At 38.0% G+C, this 23,593-nt stretch overlaps 1 protein-coding gene across 2 annotated transcripts; it reads left to right on the top strand.

The window, feature by feature from the left end:
- Positions 1–47: 47 nt before the first annotated feature.
- On the top strand, positions 48–21,829 carry LOC128509370 (zinc finger protein 709-like). Of its 2 annotated transcripts, XM_053481082.1 has the most exons (4): positions 48–110; positions 228–337; positions 4,680–4,719; positions 19,486–21,829. In XM_053481082.1, the coding sequence occupies exon 4, from the start codon at positions 19,520–19,522 to the stop codon at positions 20,987–20,989; it is 1,470 nt and encodes a 489-aa protein (XP_053337057.1). In that variant the 5' UTR covers positions 48–110; positions 228–337; positions 4,680–4,719; positions 19,486–19,519; the 3' UTR covers positions 20,990–21,829. The 2 variants fall into 2 exon arrangements, with proteins under 2 accessions (XP_053337057.1, XP_053337058.1); XM_053481083.1 differs by lacking the exon at positions 48–110 and having other exon boundaries at positions 132–337.
- The last annotated feature ends 1,764 nt before the right edge of the window (positions 21,830–23,593 follow it).

The raw sequence follows: 23,593 nt of genomic DNA on the forward strand, positions 1-23,593 counted from the left end.
CCGGACAGTAGGTGGCGGTATGTACCTGAACACATCTGTTTGCGACCCGCCGGTTAAATCAAAGAAGAAAAATATGAAGTTGTTTAAAGAAGAAGCAGACTTTGTAGACGGTTTGTATTTTCATTGCGTTATCTGCTGACTCACGCTGTTCATTCGCATCAACATTTTGCTTTGATATTTTACCTCAGCATTAATAATTAACGTCAGCGTTATATATTTTTCCTCAGGTTTTGCTGCGTGATGTCGATAATCGCCTCCACACTGAGATGTTACTGACGGATTTTTACAGAGACTGTTTGATGAGATGAATTAAAACTCCAAGCTTGTTGTGTCTGAGGTAAGTTCAGCTGAAAACGGGGGGTTACCTACTTGTTTTTTTTAATTAATGGTTCAGCTCACAATTATTTAAAATTTCCAAACATTAGTTTTTCCAGCACAGTGTAAAATGTTAGATATAATGTGTGTATGTGAGTAAGGACAGCAGTTTATTACAGTGGTGTGAAAAACTATTTGCCCCCTTCCTGATTTCTTATTCTTTTGCATGTTTACATTTAACTATTAGTCAAAGATAACACAAGTAAACACAAAATGCAGTTTTTAAGTGATGGTTTTTATTATTTAGGGAGAAAAAAAATCCAAACCTACATGGCCCTGTGTGAAAAAGTAATTGCCCCCTGAACCTAATAACTGGTTGGGCCACCCTTAGCAGCAGTAACTGCAATCAAGCGTTTGCGATAACTTGCAACGAGTCTTCTACAGCGCTCTGGAGGAATTTTGGCCCACTCATCTTTGCAGAATTGTTGTATTTCAGCTTTATTTGAGGGTTTTCTAGCATGAACCGCCTTTTTAAGGTCATGCCACAACATCTCAATAGAATTCAGGTCAGGACTTCGACTAGGCCGCTCCAAAGTCTTCATTTTGTTTTTCTTCAGCCATTCAGAGGTGGATTTGCTGGTGTGTTTTGGGTCATTGTCCTGCTGCAGCACACAAGATCGCTTTAGCTTGAGTTGACGGACAGATGGCCGGACATTCTCCTTCAGGATTTTTTGGTAGCCAGTAGAATTAATGGTTCCATCTATCACAGCAAGCCTTCCAGGTCCTGAAGCAGCAAAACAACCCCAGACCATCACACTACCACCACCATATTTTACTGTTGGTATGATGTTCTTTTTCTGAAATGCTGTGTTACTTTTACGCCAGATGTAACGGGACACGCACCTTCCAAAAAGTTCAACTTTTGTCTCGTCGGTCCACAAGGTATTTTCCCAAAAGTCTTGGCAATCATTGAGATGTTTTTTAGCAAAATTGAGATGAGCCTTAATGTTCTTTTTGCCTAAAAGTGGTTTGCGCCTTGGAAATCTGCCATGCAGGCCGTTTTTGCCCAGTCTCTTTCTTATGCTGGAGTCGTGAACACTGACCTTAATTGAGGCAAGTGAGGCCTGCAGTTCTTTAGATGTTGTCCTGGGGTCTTTTGTGGCCTCTCGGATGAGTTGTCTCTGCGCTCTTGGGGTAATTTTGGTCGGCCGGCCACTCCTGGGAAGGTTCACCACTGTTCCATGTTTTTGCCATTTGTGGATAATGGCTCTCACTGTGGTTCGCTGGAGTCCCAAAGCTTTAGAAATGGCTTTATAACTTTTACCAGACTGATAGATCTCAATTACTTTTGTTCTCATTGTTCCTGAATTTCTTTGGATCTTGGCATGATGTCTAGCTTTTGAGGTGCTTTTGGTCTACTTCTCTGTGTCAGGTAGCTCCTATTTAAGTGATTTCTTGATTGAAACAGGTGTGGCAGTAATCAGGCCTGGGGGTGACTACAGAAATTGAACTCAGAGGTGATAAACCACAGTTAAGTTTTTTTTTTTTTTAACAAGGGGGACCATCACTTTTTCACCCAGGGCCATGTAGATTTGGAGTTTTTTTTTCTCCCTTAATAACATAAACCTTCATTTAAAAACTGCATTTTGTATTCAATTATGTTATCTTTGACTAATAGTTAACGGTTTTTGATGAGCAGAAACTTTTAAGTGTGACAAACATGCAAAAGAATAAGAAATCAGGAAGGGCGCAAATAGTTTTTCACACCACTGTATGTAAGATACCACTTTGCAGACAATAAACAAAATGAAAGGAAACATCTTTACAAACAAATTAAGCTTTTGATAAACAGCTGTGGGAAATTTGAGGCAAGGTCCTATTTACAAATGCAAATTAACATCTCCCAAAATTATTCCAACATATCTGTGAAACTACAAGCTAATTCTTTAACTTGTACGTTTGTTTAAAAGTTTTTCCAAAACATTAAATCTTGATTCACAAACTCGGGCACAACAATCAGAATAAGAACACAACTTGTATGTAATAATATTGAAATTATGCTTTAGTTTTGCCTTGTTGGTGTGAGGTTTTGGTCGTTGAATGCAAACTTTAGGCCAGTGTTTCCCTTTAACATCAAACTTACCAGATGGCTGGGATTTTGCTGCTACTGGCAAACTTGTGCAAACCAGTGGTGAACATGTTTACTAGGAGTAGCTGACTTTTCATTATTGCCAGAAGGTTTTTGGAAATGTGTTGCTAGTAGAAAACACTGGCAAACCTGTAACTGAATTATTTGCCAAAAATCAGCTGAAAGCTTGTTGCAAACCTTTCATGTTTGTAATGGAGAAAACAAAAAGAAGATTGTGAAAGTGCGAGTCCTTAGAAGAACTGCAGGACACTCAGTAAATGCTAATTTCATTTTAAAACTGTGCAAATTTTACCTGAGGAGTAAAAAGGTACAATATACCACATCCTGACTTTGTTTCATTTATTACTGTTTACAGTAATATAATAAAAAAAAATTAAATATTTTGTTTGTGAGGTTTAGGCTGCATTTTTAAAATCTTTGATAAAATACAAATTCTACAAAATAATTAAATGGTTTGAGATTTGTCATTGTACTTGAACTTGAGTTTTTGAAGAGCAATTAGGATGATCTATTAAAGCGACTATATTTGTAGATTTTGTTTGAGTGTAGAGTGTAACTTAAACTACAAATGAAAACCCAACCATGACCCAGTTTACAGTGAATATGAATATGAAAATGAAGATGATGCAATCACCAAGTTCCTTGAGTGCGAGGTCAATAATGGAGTTGGTAGGAGATAATTTAACTTTCTGATCAGTATGAACCTGAATGGTTCAGTTACAGGATACTGTTTGACAGTGATACATGTATCTTACATGTACCACCATAAAATGACACATTTACTGGTAGATAAGGCCTATTGTGTAGATCCATGTACATTCTCTGTATATAAAATGTGTATCAAATCGTAAAACATTTGCAAAACCTGGACAATAAATTTTTGATGATTTCGATAAAACAGGGCATAACACACCCCTGGTTTTTATTTATTTTCAAAATAAGGTGATGTGAAGTAACCCCTATTTTTTTGATTAACATATATACATGCAGACCTTGGGTTCTGGGGGGTCGAAAAGGGGTACCCCAAAAAAATGGTTTTTCAGAAATATCTCCATAACCACAGCAGATAGCCAAATTCCAATTGCAGAATCTGAATCTACATAAAAACTTAAATAAATATATATATCCATATGACATATAGCAAGTGAGTTATCAAGGAAAAGAGGATTTCAAAAAGGGGCGTGGCATGTCTTGAAGCACTTTGAGGCCAAATATTGAGATGGCTGCCATTTTTAACGAGTGGGAGTTGGGACAAAAAAATTGGGTTTTTTTATTTTCATGGCAATATCAACAATTGGTGAAAAAATCAGCAAAATCTGTGATCATGTGGTGGAACCCTCTGGTTGATTTGAGATGGAATCACCCTGTTTTATCATTGCCATAACACTATGAACACTATTAACTCTAATATTTTGGCAAAGGGTAAATGATTTTGTTTCCACCAAAACCATATAAATGATTTTGGGACAGAAGATGGTATTTCTCCGGTGGTGGTGAACAGTATTTGGATGTTCTACATTTTTGTGGTGTTCTGGATATTTTTTAGTAACCTAGATAATGTTTTTTATTAGATTTAAGATTTTGTGGGTTTTTGAGACCTCCTGCTGACTGACAAATGAACCATTTTCTGGTCTGTGATGCCCACGATGTCCTATGAGTTAAATGTAGGACAGGAGCTTACAGTTTAGTGAAAGGGCTAGATGCTCTGTTTACTGTGCTGTAGTGATCAAATGTCTGGAATTGATTGTCTAATGTTCCTGATCTTTTGTTTGTTGTAATGGAGACACAAGTCCATGCAGAACTGATTGTTCATACAGACACCCAGTTACACTACAGTTCATGGAAAACATGTTCCAAAATTATAAACCTGTTAGCAGACCAGTGGCTAGTTAATGTTTGTTAGCTTCACGTGTCCACAGGGGAGAAGTGAGCTGTTTCAATGTTCAGTGCTGGATTGTTTGTACACATTGCTTCTCTTCTCATATCTGTGAAAACAGTTATCAGGTGGTCAGTCTTAATGAAACAGTTACAGATATTCCCTGTGACTTGTGTATGGTGAGATACACTCACTGCTTTAAGGTCTCAGCTCCATGCTGTTGGGATTAAATTCTCCCTCTGTCCAGATGCTGCTACCTCTTCACTACTTTTTTTTTTATTCCAAGACCTAGTCTCTTAGGTTTTGCAGTTTACAAATAATCTATTTATCTGTTTGCAGGTTTCGAAAGTTACCTTAGACGTGGGCTGCTCCTGATCAGGTAAACATAAGTGTGAATGTGAAAACTTATTCCATTTGAAAAACATTACTAAAACATGTCCTCAGTGTGAAAAAGGTATTTGTTTTACTGGATGCATTACCCTACGTAGCTGTGCTGGCATCTGTGCTCTGTCTGTATCAGACTTGCTCATTAGTCTTGGCACCATTGACAGTACTATGTTTACTCTCAGTAAACGAAGACTTTTACGTTTTTTCAAAGTCAAAATGTATTAAAAATCTTTGCTTGTCTTGTGAAACACTCGCAAACCGCGTTAATCGCAATCCGAGGTTTCACTGTACTGGTAATGTTATCTACACTGAACTTCAAATGAAAAACTAGAATCTATAATCATATCAACATCTTTTACTGATGCATTTGATGAAACAGAATGGCGATACAAAGTTAATGTGTTCAAAAAGCTTGCTTCAAGCTGCATGTGGACCTATGACTATAACTTCGGGAATAAGTAGAAGGAAGTTAACATCCTTCACACATTGCTCAAATTTATTAAGGTACTTTTTCTCATTTGCTGAGACATAACTGTGTGTCTCTGAACCCGGTTGGAAAACCAAACTTGAGAACAGGCAGAATTATCACGATTTAAATCTACAAAATGATGAGTCAAATAGGATCTGAGCCAGGAGAGGGACGTTTCCTTAATATTCTTCTTCAGAGGTTGGAAAATGTAGTAGAAATGATGATTAGTGGTGTCAAAAGCTGCACTGAGGTCAAGCAACACAAGCAATGAGATGCAACCCTGATCAGAGGCCAGTAGGAGGTCATTTATTACTAAGTTCTGTGATGAGGCCTAAATCCTAACTGATACAGTTTGTGCATGCTATTCCCATAAACATAACTGCTTGTAGTGGAAATTAGATTAATAACTCTGGACACTTTGAACTGTATCACAACAAGAGTAGGTTTTATTTAAACAGCTCTGGACATCTGTTACACACACTGCAAAACGTCTGCAAGAGAGAGGTAATACCCCATCTTCACAGTGCCTTGTATCTAGGGCTGCAACAACTAATCGATAAAATCGATAATTATCGATAATGAAATTCGTTGTCAACGAATGCCGTTATCGATTAGTTGGGCTACTCACGTCACTGAGGAGCGCAACCCCAAGATGCACAAATACACAGCCACTCGCGCAATGGAGGTTACAAAAGCGCTGGCAGGAAAAAGCGCGCGCACCGAGTCCTCCAAGGTATGGGAGTGATTTACATTAAACGCCTCTAAGAAGACGGTAACCTGCACGCTATGCAAGACCGAGCTTTCATGGCGTGTCATGCACTTAAAAAGAAAACATGTTGGTGTTAAGGATGGCGAAACGTCAGCAGGGTCGGTAAAAACTGTATCTCTTCATCCTGTAAAAGCTGTATAGTTTAAGTGCTTTTGTTTAAACTTCAGGACAGTCACGCTAGATCTGTTCACGTGCTACTCGCTAGCATCACATTGCGCAATCACCTCATGAGCAATAGTGATTAGTTAAATGGCTCTACTTTAGATTAGCTTAATTTACACGGTGCGAATAACAGTAGAATCTTACATTTAGTGATGGTTGTGGTTTTCAGCGAAAGCAAATAACAGTATTTTTGACTATTGGCTTTTTGCATTTCTACAGTTTTTTTTATAGTCCACTACAAAGTTAACTTGCAATTTACTGTGGTTTTACTTATGCATACATAGTTTTATTATACAAAATTACATTATTTTAGCTGTTTATATCTTATCAACTGAATAGATCAGTGTATTTTTAAAACTAATATATATATATATACTGTATATACAGTAATATGTACTACATTTCATTTAAGGTTTAAAATGTCAAAATTAAAGATTATTAAACTCTATATGTGGCTTTTGCATTTTTAAAAGTTTATTTTTATACATAAATAATACCCTGATTTATATATATTTTTTTTAATAGTTATAAGCAAAATATCAAATTAAAGAAGCGGTTAGGTTTTATCCGATTAATCGATTAATCGAAAACATAATCGCCTAACTAATTGATTATCAAAATAATCGTTAGTTGCAGCCCTACTTGTATCCCATATTCATCATTACAACTCATAAACACAATGTGACAAGCAATGGCAGAGCTGGCCTGTGGTGTGCTGGTGTGTGAGCGAGTTACATCTTCTGGGACCGAATCATGGGATAGATCAAGGCTATTAATCTCTGCGCATCATCTTCTATTTTGAACGTACACACATTCCTACAGTGGTTAATCAATCGGAATGTAGGTCCTACCGTCGCCGCGCTCGGCGGTACCGTTTGGCTTTGTGCGTTTGCTGGCTTTTACCGCTGAGTGGCGCTATATAACTACAGGCTGACGCCTCATGCCTTAGTTCATTCTCTGCTGGATTAATGAGACACGGAGTTTTAGAACTGCACGTAGTAGCGGATAAAATCAAGTAAAACCTTGTAGTTAAACAAATTTATAATCACAGAACTAAAATGACGATACAAATGTAGGATTTTAATTAAATTAAATCTTATTAGGATCAAATTTAAACAAAATAAATGTTAACACAGTGAGCCTTTAAATTTTATCACGTGTAATTAGAAAAGACGCGTGTAGGGTTTTGTGTTGTCTTATATCTTGTGTCCTTTAAATTTATAGTAGATTTATTAATTAAAATAAATGACCATAAAAATTATAACATTGTCAGGACGTTCTACTGCGTCAGCTGATGTTGGTCATTCAGCCCCGCTTGTGTTTGTGCGTTATTATAAGAATGAAATGCAGTAGACTGTTATGATCTGTAACGGATTCGACCCATGTTGCACGGGCGGCACCATAAAGCACGGACACGAGGAGAGGTCTTACAGGAAAAGGGTAATTTATTTACGTAGCATGGGGAAGGAAAGTGTTGAAGGAGGGAGAATGGAAAAAATGGGATAAAGGTTGTGCATGTGCAGTTCCGGGGGCTGTGCCACACTGGCATGCGGGCACACAGCTGACGATAAGTGTTGGTGCGAGTGGCAGAACTAAGCACGCGGAGGCAGCGCTCCTGCACGCTCGCTCGTGACGGCGCTTCTCCCGCTGTCGATGGCCGGCGCGAGTTCTCGCTGACGCAAAAACCTAACCACACTTTTCCTCTTCGGCAGCGGGGCTGCGAGGGCGGGCATGGTGCGGGAGTGTAGATGCCGCGGGAGCTCGCGCAGCTCTTTCTAGCGCTGTCCTCAGCGCGGAGATCAAAGGGCGGAATTCTAGTGTCCTTGTTTAAAGTCCCTGGGGCGCGTCACATCTCCCCACTGACATGCTTTTTTTTATATTCTCCATTACATCACGTACTTCCCAGACCTCAGACAAAACTCCGCGCCTTGCTTTTTTTTTTTTTTATAATGCGGAGCAAGCCCGAGATCATATTAACATTAATTATTGCCAGCCGGCACAAATAGGCGGCCCGTCCCTTTGCCGCCTATTCAGGGAGCCTACGGAGTGAGGGAGTAGTTATAGTAGATTTGGGCGTACACCCATCACACGCGCACGCCGTGGCAGATCATCATAATTGTCCTAAACTTGTATTTCATAAGGTTTTCCGAGCGGTGGTACAGCGCAACGGGGGTCATTATTAGTGATGGGCCGATCCACGATTTTCCAGTTCCGATCCGATTCCGATACACGACTGTCGATACCGATTCCGATATAATACATCTTTTTACTTTAATAATAGCATTATTTTTGTTGAAATTGTGCTGTTTGTAAGGTTACATCACAGAATAAATAAACTATTAAGCACTTGTTAGAAGAGCAAAACATATACACAACTACATTGAATTTAAAGGCATTCCAAAGGAATTTATTTCACACTTCACAAAAAGGTAGCAGCAACAGCTGTAAAATTTTGTAAATATCAAAAACACAACAATCTTGGTTGAAATAAGTTCAAGTATTATGTCCATTTTAGGAGCAACAACTGTGTAAAAAATAAAAGTGCAAAACTAATACATTTTAAATAAATATCTTAACTATCAAAAAAGTAAGTTAAAAACAATAAGCCCAAACGCATCTATTTGACAGGTCAAGCAACAGACCAACAACAGCACCAACTGAATAAGGCTTTAAAATAAAGCTGCAAAGAAATAAACATCTTCAGAGTAAAAAAAAAAAAAGTCAGTTAAAAAAACCCGAAACAATGTGGCTACCTCCAAAATCTGGGAAAAAAAAAAACAAGAAGTCAAATGTGGAAGTCAATTTGTGCACTAAATCTAGGGCATTAAACACTTTTATCAAGAAACCTTGGCAGGTTTTTCTTGAGGAAAATAATCATTTCTGCTCTCTCTGCAGTTAATCGATTTCTTTTTTCATCCACTATGTTAGAAGCAGTGCTAAACAGTCTTTCACTTTCCACACTGGTTGATGGGGCACTAAGGAACTTTTCTGCAATGGCAGCAAGGATTGAAAAGCGGGCATGATTGTTCTCCCAGTACTGAAAAGGACTATCAGTACGAAGAATTGTTAGTTCCTTTAAATATGTCTGAAATTGGATAATGGCACTCTTGGTACTCCCTGATCCAGGTTCATCATGCTCCTCAAGAATGTTGTCATAGAGACTTGTCAAGCTGCTCTGGCCTCTTCTTGGACCGGATGCTTCCATGCAAGGCACCTTTTCTGCTGGCCCTGTTGCCAGTGATGCAGATTCTTTATCTGAAGCCCTTTGCAGTGTTTCCTCTATATTTTCCATTTCTTGTATCAGGGCAGCTTTGGCATGCTTGGCAGTGTCTTCACCTGTGAAGTATCTGACAGAAAAAAAGGTTGAGAATAAGATGTTCCAGCACCAATCAATTTGTGTTAAAATTAACATTACTTAATGTTACAAATAGATAAAATAATAGATACATGTCTCAAAAAATTATTGATAATTATTTGATACAAGTGTGGTTATCCATATCCTGTATACTAAATAACATTTCCACCATAACTGTAATAACACAATTAAAAGTATTAAGTAAAATATAAAAAATAAACAAGGGCAACCCCTAGATTAGAGGCAAAGACACACACACAAATGATTGCAAATTTACACATCTCCACTTTTAGATTAGATAACACATGAAGCTTTGGTTTTATACGATGTACACGTTGCCAACATTACATATAGTGTATATGTAATGTTGGCAACATGTACATTGAATAAAACCAAAAAATATTGCCAAAAGTATTCTCTCACCTGCCTTTACACGCATATGAACTTAAGTGACATCCCATTCTTAATCCATAAGAATAGCCATGGAAGTGATTGGAACACCTGAATTTAATTATTTCGATGGGTGAGTGAATACTTTCGGCAATATAGTGTACATATACAGGTCGATACATATGTATTATTTATATTGTTTTTATTAAAAAAACTGTCTCACCTGTCTTTGTATCGGGGATCCAGTAAAGTGGCAACTGAATAGAGGGGATCACTTTCTATGCTGCTGAAACGTCTGTCGACAGCTTGCAGGAGTGTACTCTTCATTGTTTTGATACCACTGTCCGTACTACTCTCTTTGGAAAGCAGACGTTTTAAGACTGTGATGGCTGGAATCACATCTGCTGTAGTGGAGGTTGCTGAGCTTCCGGGTTAACTCCTCAAAAGGCTCCAGCACTGTCACGTTTTTTTCCAATAATGCCCACTCGTTGGCTGACAGAGTTACAGGCAAGTTGTGATCGGCAGCATAGGCGCAAAGGGCTCGCTTCTGTTCAAGAAGGCTTTGAATCATGTAAAACAAACTGTTCCACCTTGTCTGAACGTCTTGACGTAGACGATTTGTGGGCAATTTTAATTCAGTCTGAATGTCTTCCAAACGAGACTGTGCAATTTGCGAGAGTTTAAAATGTCCCACGATTTTTCTCGCATTTGCTATGGCATCGCTAACACTGCGTTGTGAAATAAGCCCCTCGTGCACAACGAGCTGCAGCGTGTGAGCAAAACAACCTATGCTCGGAACTGCAATTTCTTCCATAGCCTTCTTCATATTACTCGCATTGTCTCGCACAATCAAATGCACTTTAGCGAGTTGGATCTTCCAGTCTTTAAGCATTTCTGTAATGGAGGCTGCAATTGTACTGCTGGTATGTGACCCTCTGCACTTTTTTACCTGAAGCACCGCACTCTGTAGCGCATATGACTCCGAGTTTACCCAGTGTACAGTGAGACTTATGAGGGACATTGGGCTCACATCTGAGGTCCAAATATCAGTTGTGAAGCTCATTGATTTAACATATTCCAATTGCGCCGCTAACCGTGATGACACTCGGTTGTATAGTTCGGGTATAGCAGTTTCTGAAATGTATTTTCTAGACGGCAGATTGTACCTGGGCTCTAAGTGCTCCAACAGGCTACTAAATCCGACATTTTCCACCACAGATAGCGGTTGGTCATCAAGTATAATGAAGTTGAGCAACTTCTCTGTTATTGCTTTCGCTTTTGGGTTGTCTGCTGTAAATTTGTTGCGTTTTTGGAAAACGTCAACGAGCGTCTGCTGCCTGGTCTTTTTTTCCCTGTTTGCTAGCATAAACTCCTGGTACTCTTTCCCGTGAAATCTTTGCAGGTGCTTGATTAAATTAGTTGTATTGTACGATGCAACCGTACTTCCACCCCTCGGCACACTGGCTTTACACACATTGCAAGTAGCCATCTTGCTTTTCGGCGTTTCCAAACTAAAGTATCTCCAAACGAGCGACATTTTGTTCACAACAACGGCTAATGTTATTCGCTTGCTCAGATCGAAGTTGCCGCAGGTTTATGATATGGAATAAGGAGCAGTGCATTGCGTCGAGTTTAAGGTCCAGTGCAAGCTGCGAACTGGAATATATAGATCGGGCCTGTCCGACCGATATCCGATGACGGACTTACGGCTATATCGGACCCGATACCGATATCATATCGGATCGGGCCCATCTCTAGTCATTATTTACTATTAAACATTAAACGAATTTACAAAACTTAATGCGTGCGATTAAGCGCTGATTCTACGTAGGAAAGTAAAGAAGAGGATCCTGATGCTCAACATTCCGGAGACCAAACCCCATTTAAATTAAATTAACAAATATTGCATGTAAATAACAATAGCCCACGTTTAAAAAAGCATTTTTATTTAGATTTTAAAAAAATAATCCTGCATCTGTTTTAGGTGTTCCAGCTGCCACTGTTCTAAAATTTAAATTAAATCAAATCTTATTAGGATCAAATTTAAGCACAATAAATGTTAACACAGTGAGCCTTTTGATTTTATCACTTGTAATTAGAAAAAAAGCGTGTATGGATTTGTGTCATCTTATTTCTTGTGTTCTTTAAATTTATAGTAGATTTATTAACTGAAATAAATTACCATAAAATTAAAACAGTGTTAGGACGTTCTACTGCGTCAGCAGATGTCAGTCTTTCAGCCCCGCTTGTGTTTTTGCGTTATTATAAGAATGAAATGCAGTAGACTGTTATGATTAGTAACGGGTTCGACCCATGTTACTCAAACAACTCAGTTCAGGTGTAAGTAAATGGATAGAAAGTAAATGTCTGTGCTGTTTTGGGGAGGGACGTGCTAATGATTTGGTCGGCTGTGTGTGTGTGTGTGTGTGTGTGTGTGTGTGTGTGTGTGTGTGTGTGTGTGTGTGTGTGTGAGAGAGAGAGAGAGGGGTGTCGCGGTCGTTTTCAGTGAAACAAAGGCTCAGCTGAAAAATGTTAGGCACATCAGTCACTTAACCCCCAATAAAAGGTATTTGAGTGTTATGATAGTTGTAATATAACAGATGCGCACTGAATACTAAACCTAAACCAGGCACGGAGATTATTGAACCAAGATAGCCCCCATACCCGTTTAAAAAAAAAAAAAAATACCAAAGAATATTATTGTGTATAGACTGATTAAAAACAATGCAATTTATGCTATCATAAGGAAAATAAGTTCTTCCATTCCAATGATTAAAAAAGGTAACAATGTCAACTTTAGAATCTAGAATCCAGGAGATTAAAATTACACAAATTGAAATCAATGAAAGTCTCCAGAAGAGCCTCAGATTCAAGAGGTTTTTAAAGTGGGGAGAAGTGCATTTCAGTTCCTCTGAATGTATAGGTGAGAACAGCCGATTCACACCTGGGGAGGGTGCATAATTTGTATTTGAATGTTGTCTGGCATTGTAAAGCACTATAGTGACACTAAAAGAACAACCCAGGATTAATAGGAATTCTTATACTGCATAAACATTATTTAGCACAAAAAAATTCCTCACGCTTGGGAAAACTATGCGTGCGGTTGAGCGCTGGTTAGACTATAGGAAATTAAATCGAAGGGGTTTTTATTTAGACTATTAAAAAAATAACCTGCGTCTATTTTTAGGCGTGCCAGCTGCCACTTTTTAGTTAGAAGTTTTCAATACAAAGCTTATAATGCCGACATGACATGACGGAATAAGGCACGGCTGGTGATGATTGGGGTTTGTTGGGTTACAGTGGATTTTACTACGCGGTGTGAGTGCAATGGCCATCCGTCTGCTCGCGCTGACTCTGCTCTCCGCGGATGGCCGTACCGCCCCCCTCCCACCTCTCGCTCCTTTGAAGTCCCCGGGGCGCGTTCCATTTGCCCTGCTTGCATGCCGCACTTCCGCGTTGTTGCACGCGCGTAGTAAAATCCACTGTAGCCCAACAAACCCCGAGTATTTTATAGCGCGGGGTGCAAGCCCGGGCAACGATAGCTCACCAGTCATGTGTAATTCTGCGGTCCCGCTGCTTCGCATGTCTGAAGGGGAGGCGGCCTAACTAGTGAGCGAGGAGCGATATTGATTTGGGTGCACGCCGTGACAGGCTGAAAAAACTGTCAGATTAATGTGCAAAAACTATATAATAAAACTATATAAGACTACATGCCTTTATAAGACTCAACTTTTATTTAAGCGCACTCACAATAACGAAAAAACGTTGTGATTTTGTAAGTGTTGTGATTTTGTAAGTGTTGTAAGCTGCGCTGTTCTGTATTGTTTTTGGTGAACTTGAGCGCGTCAGAAAATGAACGCAAACGTTTTTTTAAATGGTCAGAGTCAGTCTGCTTGCTGTTTTCCCGGCGCGTTCATAATCATTAGTCTACTTCTGCCGGTGCGCTCTGGAAAACATCATGCATGCGGCTGAGCGCTGATTAAAACTAGTAAATTAAAGAGGAGAATCACGATGCCGAGTCGAAGTCCTGAGCCCAAACCTCATTTAAATTAAATTAACAAATATTATAATAAAAAAACAATAGCCCATGTTTAGAAACCGTTTATAAATTCTTTCCGACATGAGTTGGCCCGGTGTTATGCGCAGAGCGCCGGGAGATTTCCTGAAGCTCAAAAATCACTGGGCATGTTTTCTAAATAGCCGCTAACTTTAATAACTGATGGAGGTTTTGAGCTGTATACACACGCATTCCTGCCTAAACAACTCTAAAAACTACACCTTTAACACAATAAACAGTAATATTTCAAACATTCTGCAGGCTGATATTTGGAGAAAGGAAAGAATAATGAATAAACCAGTTGTTGGGTCAAAATAACCCAACCAGGTGTTCATTTGTAAACTACATCTCATATGAGCCAACATGAGCAACCCAACAATGTGTTTAAAGTACCTGAAATAATCCAGAACTTAAATAACAATAAACCGATACAGAGATACGCTGTATAACGGTCACTGTTGTATTTACGGCAACGAGCAAAAATGTCACTTTGCGCCACCTGGCGGCCATTTTACGAATGACTTTGAAATGCAACTGATTTATTTTGGCCGCTGACGTTTTTTACGCGGCGGTGAGCGCGACGGTAATAACCATTCCAATTGATCAACTACTGTAGTTCCGCGATTCTAACTGATTGTTTTATTAAGACACACATAGTCGATTAAAATTTTCTACCATGTGCAGCGCTACTGCCTTTCCAGAGTCTTAACAGTATAAAATTGGAGCACAGTACTCCATGGACAGAGGACGGTCAAATGTCTAATAACACTTTGGGTGAAATCCATCAGCACAAGTAAAGAGTCTCTGGTATCATTACCACCGCAACCAATGCAGATAGGTCAACATTGTCAGATTTGGGCTGCTAGTGAACAATATGACTGAAGTAACATTCTCTTTTTAAGTAACTTGAAAAAACATCTGGTTAAGGAACATTGTATTTTTAATGGCCATTCCATACATAAATTGGTCAACAAGGTATAAATAAATGTAAAACAAATTCTCGAGTTAAATATCTTTGCAGAAGATTTGAATAAAATCTAAAAGTAAATATTAAATTGATTTGAAATAGCAGTTCATTGTATTTTAACAGAAATATTGTAAAGAGCTTACTCCTTCATAACTTAAATATGAACAGAATATGAATCTAGAACCTCATATTAAGTGACTGGCACTGTTATCACAAAAGCAAAACATAATCATCACAATTTCAGCTATTAATGAAATAACATCTGAATAACTGATTTTATAACTTGAATTATTAATCATACTTACCAATGGCATTGTAAGGACGATGTCCAAAGCACTAAAGATGGGTCCAGTCGTTCATCTTCATTCCTCTTATGCAGCATGGCTAAAAAGATACACCAAAGTGCTGCAGGTTTGGTGTCTGTGAGCTTTTCCTATAATCAGAGTTACACTGGGGAGTTCATTTCTGTTCTCTTCATCCTAGCTTAATTTCATCTGAAGAAATAATAGTAAGTTTTGGAAAGTCTGAGTTCATCTTCCCAGCCAGTGTTGTATATGGGCAGGGTAGCATCATGGCAGGATTGGTGTAATTTGTATTATCTTTTTAGCCGTGCTGCATGAGAGAAGAGTAGTGACAAATTCGTTACTTTCGTTACTAGACATGTTCTATTTTGGCCGCAAGTGAAATACATCAATTTGTTAATAATTTACACCACGATAACATTAGTGCAGAAGGATCTAAAGAGACGTGACTTTGAAACGTTCACAGTATATTCGAACCGTAGACAGTGTTTATTTTGCTGAACATTACAAAACAGCCATGTCCAATAAAACAGTGCATCTTTAATAAGCCACATTGGTTTCAAGTTAGAAGTAAAATTATCGAAAGACTGAGAAGCACTGTAAACTTAAACCTGACAATAATAGTCAATTGTTTTTATATTTGTTATATATATATGTTTAAAGTAGTAGTAAGCCAGGCTTTATAACCTTGGACAAATAACACACATACACACACACACACGCACAATTACACATGAAATCGCATAAAACCAAATAAAACTATGGCAAAAATATATAAGCAGTGAATCCAGTAGTATCCTGTAGGTGACCCCTGTCCTGATAACAATATAAGCCCTCTAGAACTGTTTAGTTCTGTTAGTATTGTTTTCAAGTGTGAATGTTTATGGGGATTTAATCTGTCTCTGCTGCCGAATCTATTCACAGTTGTGATAAGTGATTAATGTCCTATCAGATCTTTGATAGGGGAACGTTATGCTGGTTAAATGACTAAAGAAATACTGATCCGTATGGACAGATATTTGTTCCAGATATTATGCGCCATTAATTGATTTATGCCAATTTTTTACTATCAGCAAAAAAAACATCAAAAATATAACAATAAAATACTGTACATACTGTAGCCCGCACTTGTATTCCGTACCTACAACAATCGGTATAGATAAATTACAGATGTTACCGTGTCTTTAAGGATGTCGTGAAAAATATTGCAATAAATAATTTTATTGATTAATTAATAAAAAATAGCAAATGCATCATGGGTTGTGTATTGAGTGATTTAAATCTGTTTTATTAATCGTTTCCTCCACTTTTTTACCACATCATCTATTTATGAAACTATGTTGACGTAAGTTATGTTATATATATATTGAATATAGCATACGGCTGCTTAGACACTGCAGTTAACTGCTGCAGTCAATGCTCCACCTGGCGGGATTATACAGCATTGCAATCATCTTTTTAGAAAGCGCATGGGGAGGTTTATGGGGCGGGGCATCGTTACCTGCGTCATCGCGGGGGATCACATTCCGTGCACGATCGAGCATGGTCCTGTCATGCTACAGGCGGCTGTGGCTGTTTGACGTGGCTCCAACTGTACGTTCCTTCATAAAGTGCTCTACTCTCACAAGTGCGCGGTTAATTAGGCGCGCCATCATGTGGTCGGACAATATTGCAGATGTGGCCATTAAAAATGTGCGTGTTTTCCCGCGAGATGCCATAATTTGGCGCGCGGCGTGCCGCGACTTGCCGCAAGCAGCATTCGGGATTTAAAAAAATGTTTTGTGCTTCACTGAATATCCACCAGATGGTGCAATTAAGAACTTTATCTAAAAGCCAGACCAAGTACAATGAAGAATTGTGTATAATTAGTTAGCTTAAAACAATATTGTTTCCAATGCTGAAGCAAACATGAATTTTATTTAGTTTTACAACAGATATTTCATAATGAACGTGTGTATGTGCTTCATATTATTTTCATAATGATGAAATGAGATGCCCAAATTTGTGCTTTAAAAGTTTCTTATATAGTTTTTGTAATGTCTTAACAGGGACAAAACAAAGAAAGACATGGCAGTGCCTCGGTTTAAATGGTATTGAAATTAATTTAATTTCCTGATAGTAGGCTATCTGATGAACTATGCGAATGTCCTGATTCGTAAATATGCCAACATATCTTAATTAAAACATAAAAATGTGTTGCCATCATCAGAAGACATGAATGAACACATGTATATAATTTTATCATGTTAAGTAAATATTCTTTTAAGAACACAAAGTGCTTCTGGCTTTTTAGAATAATAATAATCATGTTTTTAGATGTTTGTGCCCAGCATTGAATAATTATTTCATCCATCATTTGACCACGGCTGGAAACAATAGCTGGAATGTGACTGTGAGTTTATGACTAAAATAAAGCTCTTCGAAAACTCAGAAGTCTATGTGTCATAGCCGATAACTGCTCCTTCGGGGCGCCGACTGCTGATCGGTGTAAAGTGGCCTGTACAAGCCACGCTCTTCCCCAAAAATAGTGTGAACGTCTGCAACAATCACTAACCATTAAAATGTTAAGAATTTAATTAAACACAAATATATAAATTAGATTTTCTTTATACATAATATTTTCATTATATATAAACTTATGCTAGGGTACTTTTACTACGCTGAAGTACCATTTAAAGCTATTTATTCATTTCTCTTTTATTTGCTTGCTTACTTACTAAACTTACTTAACTAGAGAATGCTTTAGTAAAGGGCTATAAAACCACAGCAGTATAAATGACAATGGAATATTACAGAACATGCGAGCTGACGCCGATGCACCAATCACTAACCATTAAAATGTTGAATTTAAATTAAATTAGCCACTTATATATATTCGTGTTTAATTAAATTCTTAAATCATCTTGTTCACCCATGAGTTTACTGCATAAACACCGGAACAAAAGGAAGGAAACGAAGAAGTTTCTTTTTTTTTTTTTTTTTTTTTGCATTGAGTTTAATCATGGAACACTTTTAGTATTCATAGCAAAAGCAACCCAACAGTGTGATTAAAGTACCCGAAATAACACAGAATTTTGACTTAGCATAAACAACCAAATGACGTGTTTACAAAAACAGTCCCGGGGATTCCGCGTGCTGTCGCGTTGTATTCGGCAAGTAGCACCTATTTTTGTGGTTGTTTAATTTCATGTCTGTAGTTTTATCGATAAATCTGCTCATATCTGCACACGCGTTTATCAGCCTTTTGATTAAAAAGCCACACGCGCAACTCACTTTCACTTTGCAAAAGGCAGTGTTTATTTAAAGCACATAAACACAATAAAACAATATTATTTCAGGCTAACATATCATACATTTTTGTATTATTAGTTGTACTCCGTCTTTTTGCAAACACGCGCAGGTGCGTTACAATAATAATAAATTCGGAACACTACTACGACTAATAATAATAATAGTGAATGGAAAAAGCACAGTTAAAGAAGTAACATTGAAGGAGAGAAGAAAATAAAGAATAAATACATATCAGTATTTACAGTTTGAGCTCGACACGTTTATGAGCTCTGTCGCTTGCTGTCAATGGGCACCTAAGAGAGAGAACACATTTTCGGTTTCAGTAGACACACAATACTTCAGACTAAAACACGGTTGCCCCCTACAGGTAATGAAGGGTGTCGCGGGATCCCTTTTCTCGTTTTTAATGGGCAGATCTGTATCTAATATTTTTCTAAAGAATCGCCCAGAAAAAAATTTTGTCTTAAAACATACATTCTAATTAATAAAATAAATCTAAAGAATCGCCCAGCCCTACTGATTAGATTAGCACATTTGTATTTGAAAGGCAATGCTGATGAGATCAGGGCTGGGGAACTTTCATTACCAGGCTGATTCCTCTACTACATATGCTTTGTTTAGATTGTCCGCACCTCTTTGTTTCCCTCCCCCTTAAAAAGTATAAACTGTCCAGAGCCGAGTTTTTGTCAGACTTGGATTACTACAGCGACGTACGGCGAGTTCCTAATAAAGAGTAACTTCTGCTTCAAAGATATCCCAATGTCTCCTGGTCTCTGCTTCGACAAAGGAAAAAAAAAAGTTTCCAACATTAGTCTGAACAGAGCCACTTTCACATAACATCATAGACAGTCAGCCTAAGAAACAGATTTGTAACACAACATTCCTGACCTTGTTAATGAATAATTAATAAAAAAAAAAAAAGTTTTACTCAAAATAAAAAACTTAATATTCTTAGGTACTGCCCTTGTGAAAATATTTTTTTTTTTTTCTCCCCAGATAACACATTTTCCCAAGTCTTCTCTTGCCCCTGATGTGTTCACTGCACTTAGATTTACCTCCAAAAATACCTCAAGATATGGCCTTTAAAGGAAGTACTAAGAAAACATTATCTAGTCATCGTGAAGAATATCATGAAGAAATGAAGAACCAAAATTACCAGTGCTCAGGTTGTGGGAAGAGATTTAGTTACCCAAGTTGTCTGAAAAGACATGAGCGCATTCACACAGGAGAGAAGCCGTATCACTGCGCACAGTGTGGAACGAGTTTTACTGCAGCTAGTTCTCTACAAACACACCAGCGCATCCACACTGGAGAGAAACCGTATCACTGCACACAGTGTGGGAAGAGTTTTACTGCAGCTAGTTCTTTACAAACACACCAGCGCATCCACACTGGAGAGAAGCCGTATTACTGCACACAGTGTGGAACGAGTTTTACAAGGGCTGATAACTTACGAAAACACCAGCGCGTTCACACAGGAGAGAAGCCGTATCACTGCGCACAGTGTGGAACAAGTTTTTCTACTTCTAGTTATCTCCAAACACACCAGCGCATTCACACTGGAGAAAAGCCGTATCAGTGCTCACAGTGTGGGAAGAGTTTTTCTACTTCTAGTTATCTCCAAACACACCAGCGCATTCACACTGGAGATAAGCCGTATCACTGCACACAGTGTGGGAAGAGTTTTACTGCAGCTAGTTCTTTCCAAAAACACCAGCGTATTCACACAGGAGAGAAGCCGTATTACTGCACACAGTGTGGAACGAGTTTTACAAGGGCTGATAACTTACGAAAACACCAGCGCGTTCACACAGGAGAGAAGCCGTATCACTGCGCACAGTGTGGAACGAGTTTTACTACTTCTAGTTATCTCCAAACACACCAGCGCATTCACACTGGAGAAAAGCCGTATCAGTGCTCACAGTGTGGGAAGAGTTTTTCTACTTCTAGTTATCTCCAAAAACACCAGCGCATTCACACTGGAGAAAAGCCATATCACTGCTTACGATGTGGGAAGAGTTTTACTGCAGCTACTAGTTTTCAAGCACACCAGCGCATTCACACAGGAGAGAAGCCGTATCACTGCTCACAGTGTGGGAAGAGTTTTTCTACTTCTAGTTATCTCCAAAAACACCAGCGCATTCACACTGGAGAAAAGCCATATCACTGCTTACGATGTGGGAAGAGTTTTACTGCAGCTACTAGTTTTCAAGCACACCAGCGCATTCACACAGGAGAGAAGCCGTATCACTGCTCACAGTGTGGAACGTGTTTTACAAGGGCTGGTGACCTACAAAAACACCAGCGCATTCACACAGGAGAGAAGCCGTATCACTGCACACAGTGTGGAAAGAGTTTTTCTACTTCTAGTTCTCTGCAAACACACCAGCGCATTCACACAGGAGAGAAGCCGTATCACTGCTTACGATGTTGGAAGAGTTTTACACAGGCAGGTCATCTGCGAACACACCAGCGTATTCACATGGGAGAGAATCCATAACACAATCCTAATATGGAATGTGTTGTATGCACTGCAGTCACTCCTAAATACACTGCTTGTCAACATTTCATCAAAAGGGTCATTTTATTGGGCTGCATCAAGCTAAGAAAACAACTGGAGAGATTTGTAATTACTGGAAAAGAAAACCATAAATATAAATACTTAGGAAATATTGGGGAAAAAATCATGAATTGAGACCACATAAACACTTATGAAGTTACATGGCAAAAAAAAATCAACAACAAAAAAATGGCATGTTTAATAGTGGAAGGAAAGAAAGCATTTCCATACACATAATGTGATGACAACTCACAGGATTCCAGATTGATAATTCCAGAGTGATTGGGTGCATCAGGGTAAGTGAGGAATCATGTAAATTCAATTAAATTTTATTTATATAGCAATTTTAACAATGGTCATTGTCTCAAAGCAGCTTCACAAAAATGAAAAGAAAATTTATGGAAGTGTGTATGTGTGAGAAAAATGTGTCCCCTGTATAAGCTCTGGAGGCAGTGTTGTACTCTAAAAACTGAACCGCTGGGTCACTATTGAATACTAAACATTCCTGTGGTTTTTATTGACTTTTTGCCACATAACTTCACAAAGTTTTTATGATCTCGATTTGTTTTGTTTGACAAAGTTTGGGTTAATCTTTTGCCTAACTGCCATCTAGTGGTCTCTTTAAGGAACTGCTGATAATTTATAAAACCAGGAAGTGAGTAGCTAAGCACATGGCTGATCTATATGGTTAAAATTGAATGCTTTTTTTGGGGGGGGTTATCCTCACCAACCCTTGTTTTTTAAGAATTTGAAGGGCAATGGCTGTAAGTTTACCTTTGAGTGATGTGTGTGTGTGTGTATATATATATATATATATATAGTGATAGATATATTCATTGTGTATTTTTGTTGTACAGTTATTTTATTTTTAACTTTTATTTGTATATTTTATTCTATTCTTTCCTAGTTTAATTTACCCTTTATTTTAATTTTCATATTTATTTCCTATTCCTATTCTTTTATTTTTAGGTCACAAGCAGTTGTCTTAGCATTTCACTGCATATCGTACTGTGTATGACTGTGTATGTGACAAATAAAATTTTAATTTGAATTAATGTTGGTATTAATGTGTGAGGTTAATAGAATGTTGTCATTTATAAACATGTTATCTTAAGCCTTATCATGGCAAATGTTTAATGGAAAAAGTCTGTAAAATTAACAGCAGTCTTGTAACCTGAATTATTAATCATAATTGAAGTTTATTTAAACATGTTTCAGTCATATTATTAATAATAGATTATACTGGGAAACTTTGGATTGCGAGTAACGAGGTCTGCGAGTGTTGCGCAAGACGTGCAAAGATTTTTAAGACAATTTAAGAAAAAGTCTTGGTTTTTCCCTCTTCTCGTTTTTAGTGTGCATCTCTCACTGGTATAATCAAAATCTGTGCACATGTGTACCGTTTACTATAACACTGACCACATGTGTAAGCGTACAACATCTTTTATTTTGTGTTTGTGTGTATGTAAAGCGCGCATATAAAGAAAAAGAAAGTCTCATTAGAGAGGTTGAAGATACCTTTTCTTCCTCTCCGTGGGTCAGCATGCCGTTACGTGTGCGCGTGCGCCCCTTCACACACACACACACACACACACCTCCTCTCACCTTTACGCACACTCTCTGTTCTACACAAAAACACTGCTTTATCGCGATTCTTTTTAAAGGTGAAGTGCAGGTTAATTTGTTTTTTATTTTACAATAGTGATTTCGTTAGCAGTGTTTCTTGCAAATTTTTCCAAGAAAACAGTCTTTCCGTTTGTGTGAAACAAGAGAGAAGGAAGTGTTAGTGTGTAAGGGAGGGGCCGATTCCTCCTCTCCTCTTACTTTAGCTTCACGCACACAGCGCCTGCCCGCACAAAAGGAAACACTTATCTGTCAAGTTTTTTTTTAAAGGTAAAGTGCAGGTTAGTTTGTTTTGTTTTTACTTTTTGTATTAATATTTTTTATGTATTTATTTTTTTAGGCTGTGACACAAATAATTAGAGTTTCCATTATTTCTTATGGGAAAATTTGATTTACGAGTGTTTTGTAATACGGGCCAGATTCTGGAACAAATTGTGCTCAAAATCCAAGGTTCCACTGTGTTTGCTTTCCTTTAGTTTCACTCTGATCTTTATACTCTTTCATTGTATAGTTGATTCAAGTTTTAATAAATGCTGGACTTGAAACTTTGAACATCTTTCAACTTTGTAGTGGATGGAGTTTAACTTGCTGTCAAAACAGGATGTGAAGGGAGGACAGTACACCATTCATGATTTTCTTGACGTTTCCTAAACAAAGTTAATGGTTCTGTACTATCCATCCAAGTATTAATAATTTCTTGACCTTTTTCCAGTAATGTTAAATATCTTTAGTTGTTTCCTGAGTTTCACAGCTGTGAAAACAGAAAAAAAATTATATTGGTCATTTCCATTCAGGATTTGTATAACGTGTTCTTTTTTTTTTTTACTCTTAAATTACCAGTTTTGTCTATAACACTAAAATCTCTGACCTCGGTCCTGACAGACATGTGCCTCAAACCCATCGTTGTCATCTTCTCACAGA

The sequence above is a fragment of the Clarias gariepinus genome, chromosome 21 (genome assembly GCF_024256425.1).
Source record: "Clarias gariepinus isolate MV-2021 ecotype Netherlands chromosome 21, CGAR_prim_01v2, whole genome shotgun sequence".
Lineage (NCBI taxonomy): Eukaryota > Metazoa > Chordata > Actinopteri > Siluriformes > Clariidae > Clarias > Clarias gariepinus.

Bases quoted from the DNA above. Each gene is read 5' to 3' on its own strand.
- LOC128509370 (XM_053481082.1), top strand. From the start codon at position 19,520: ATGTGTTCACTGCACTTAGATTTACCTCCAAAAATACCTCAAGATATG.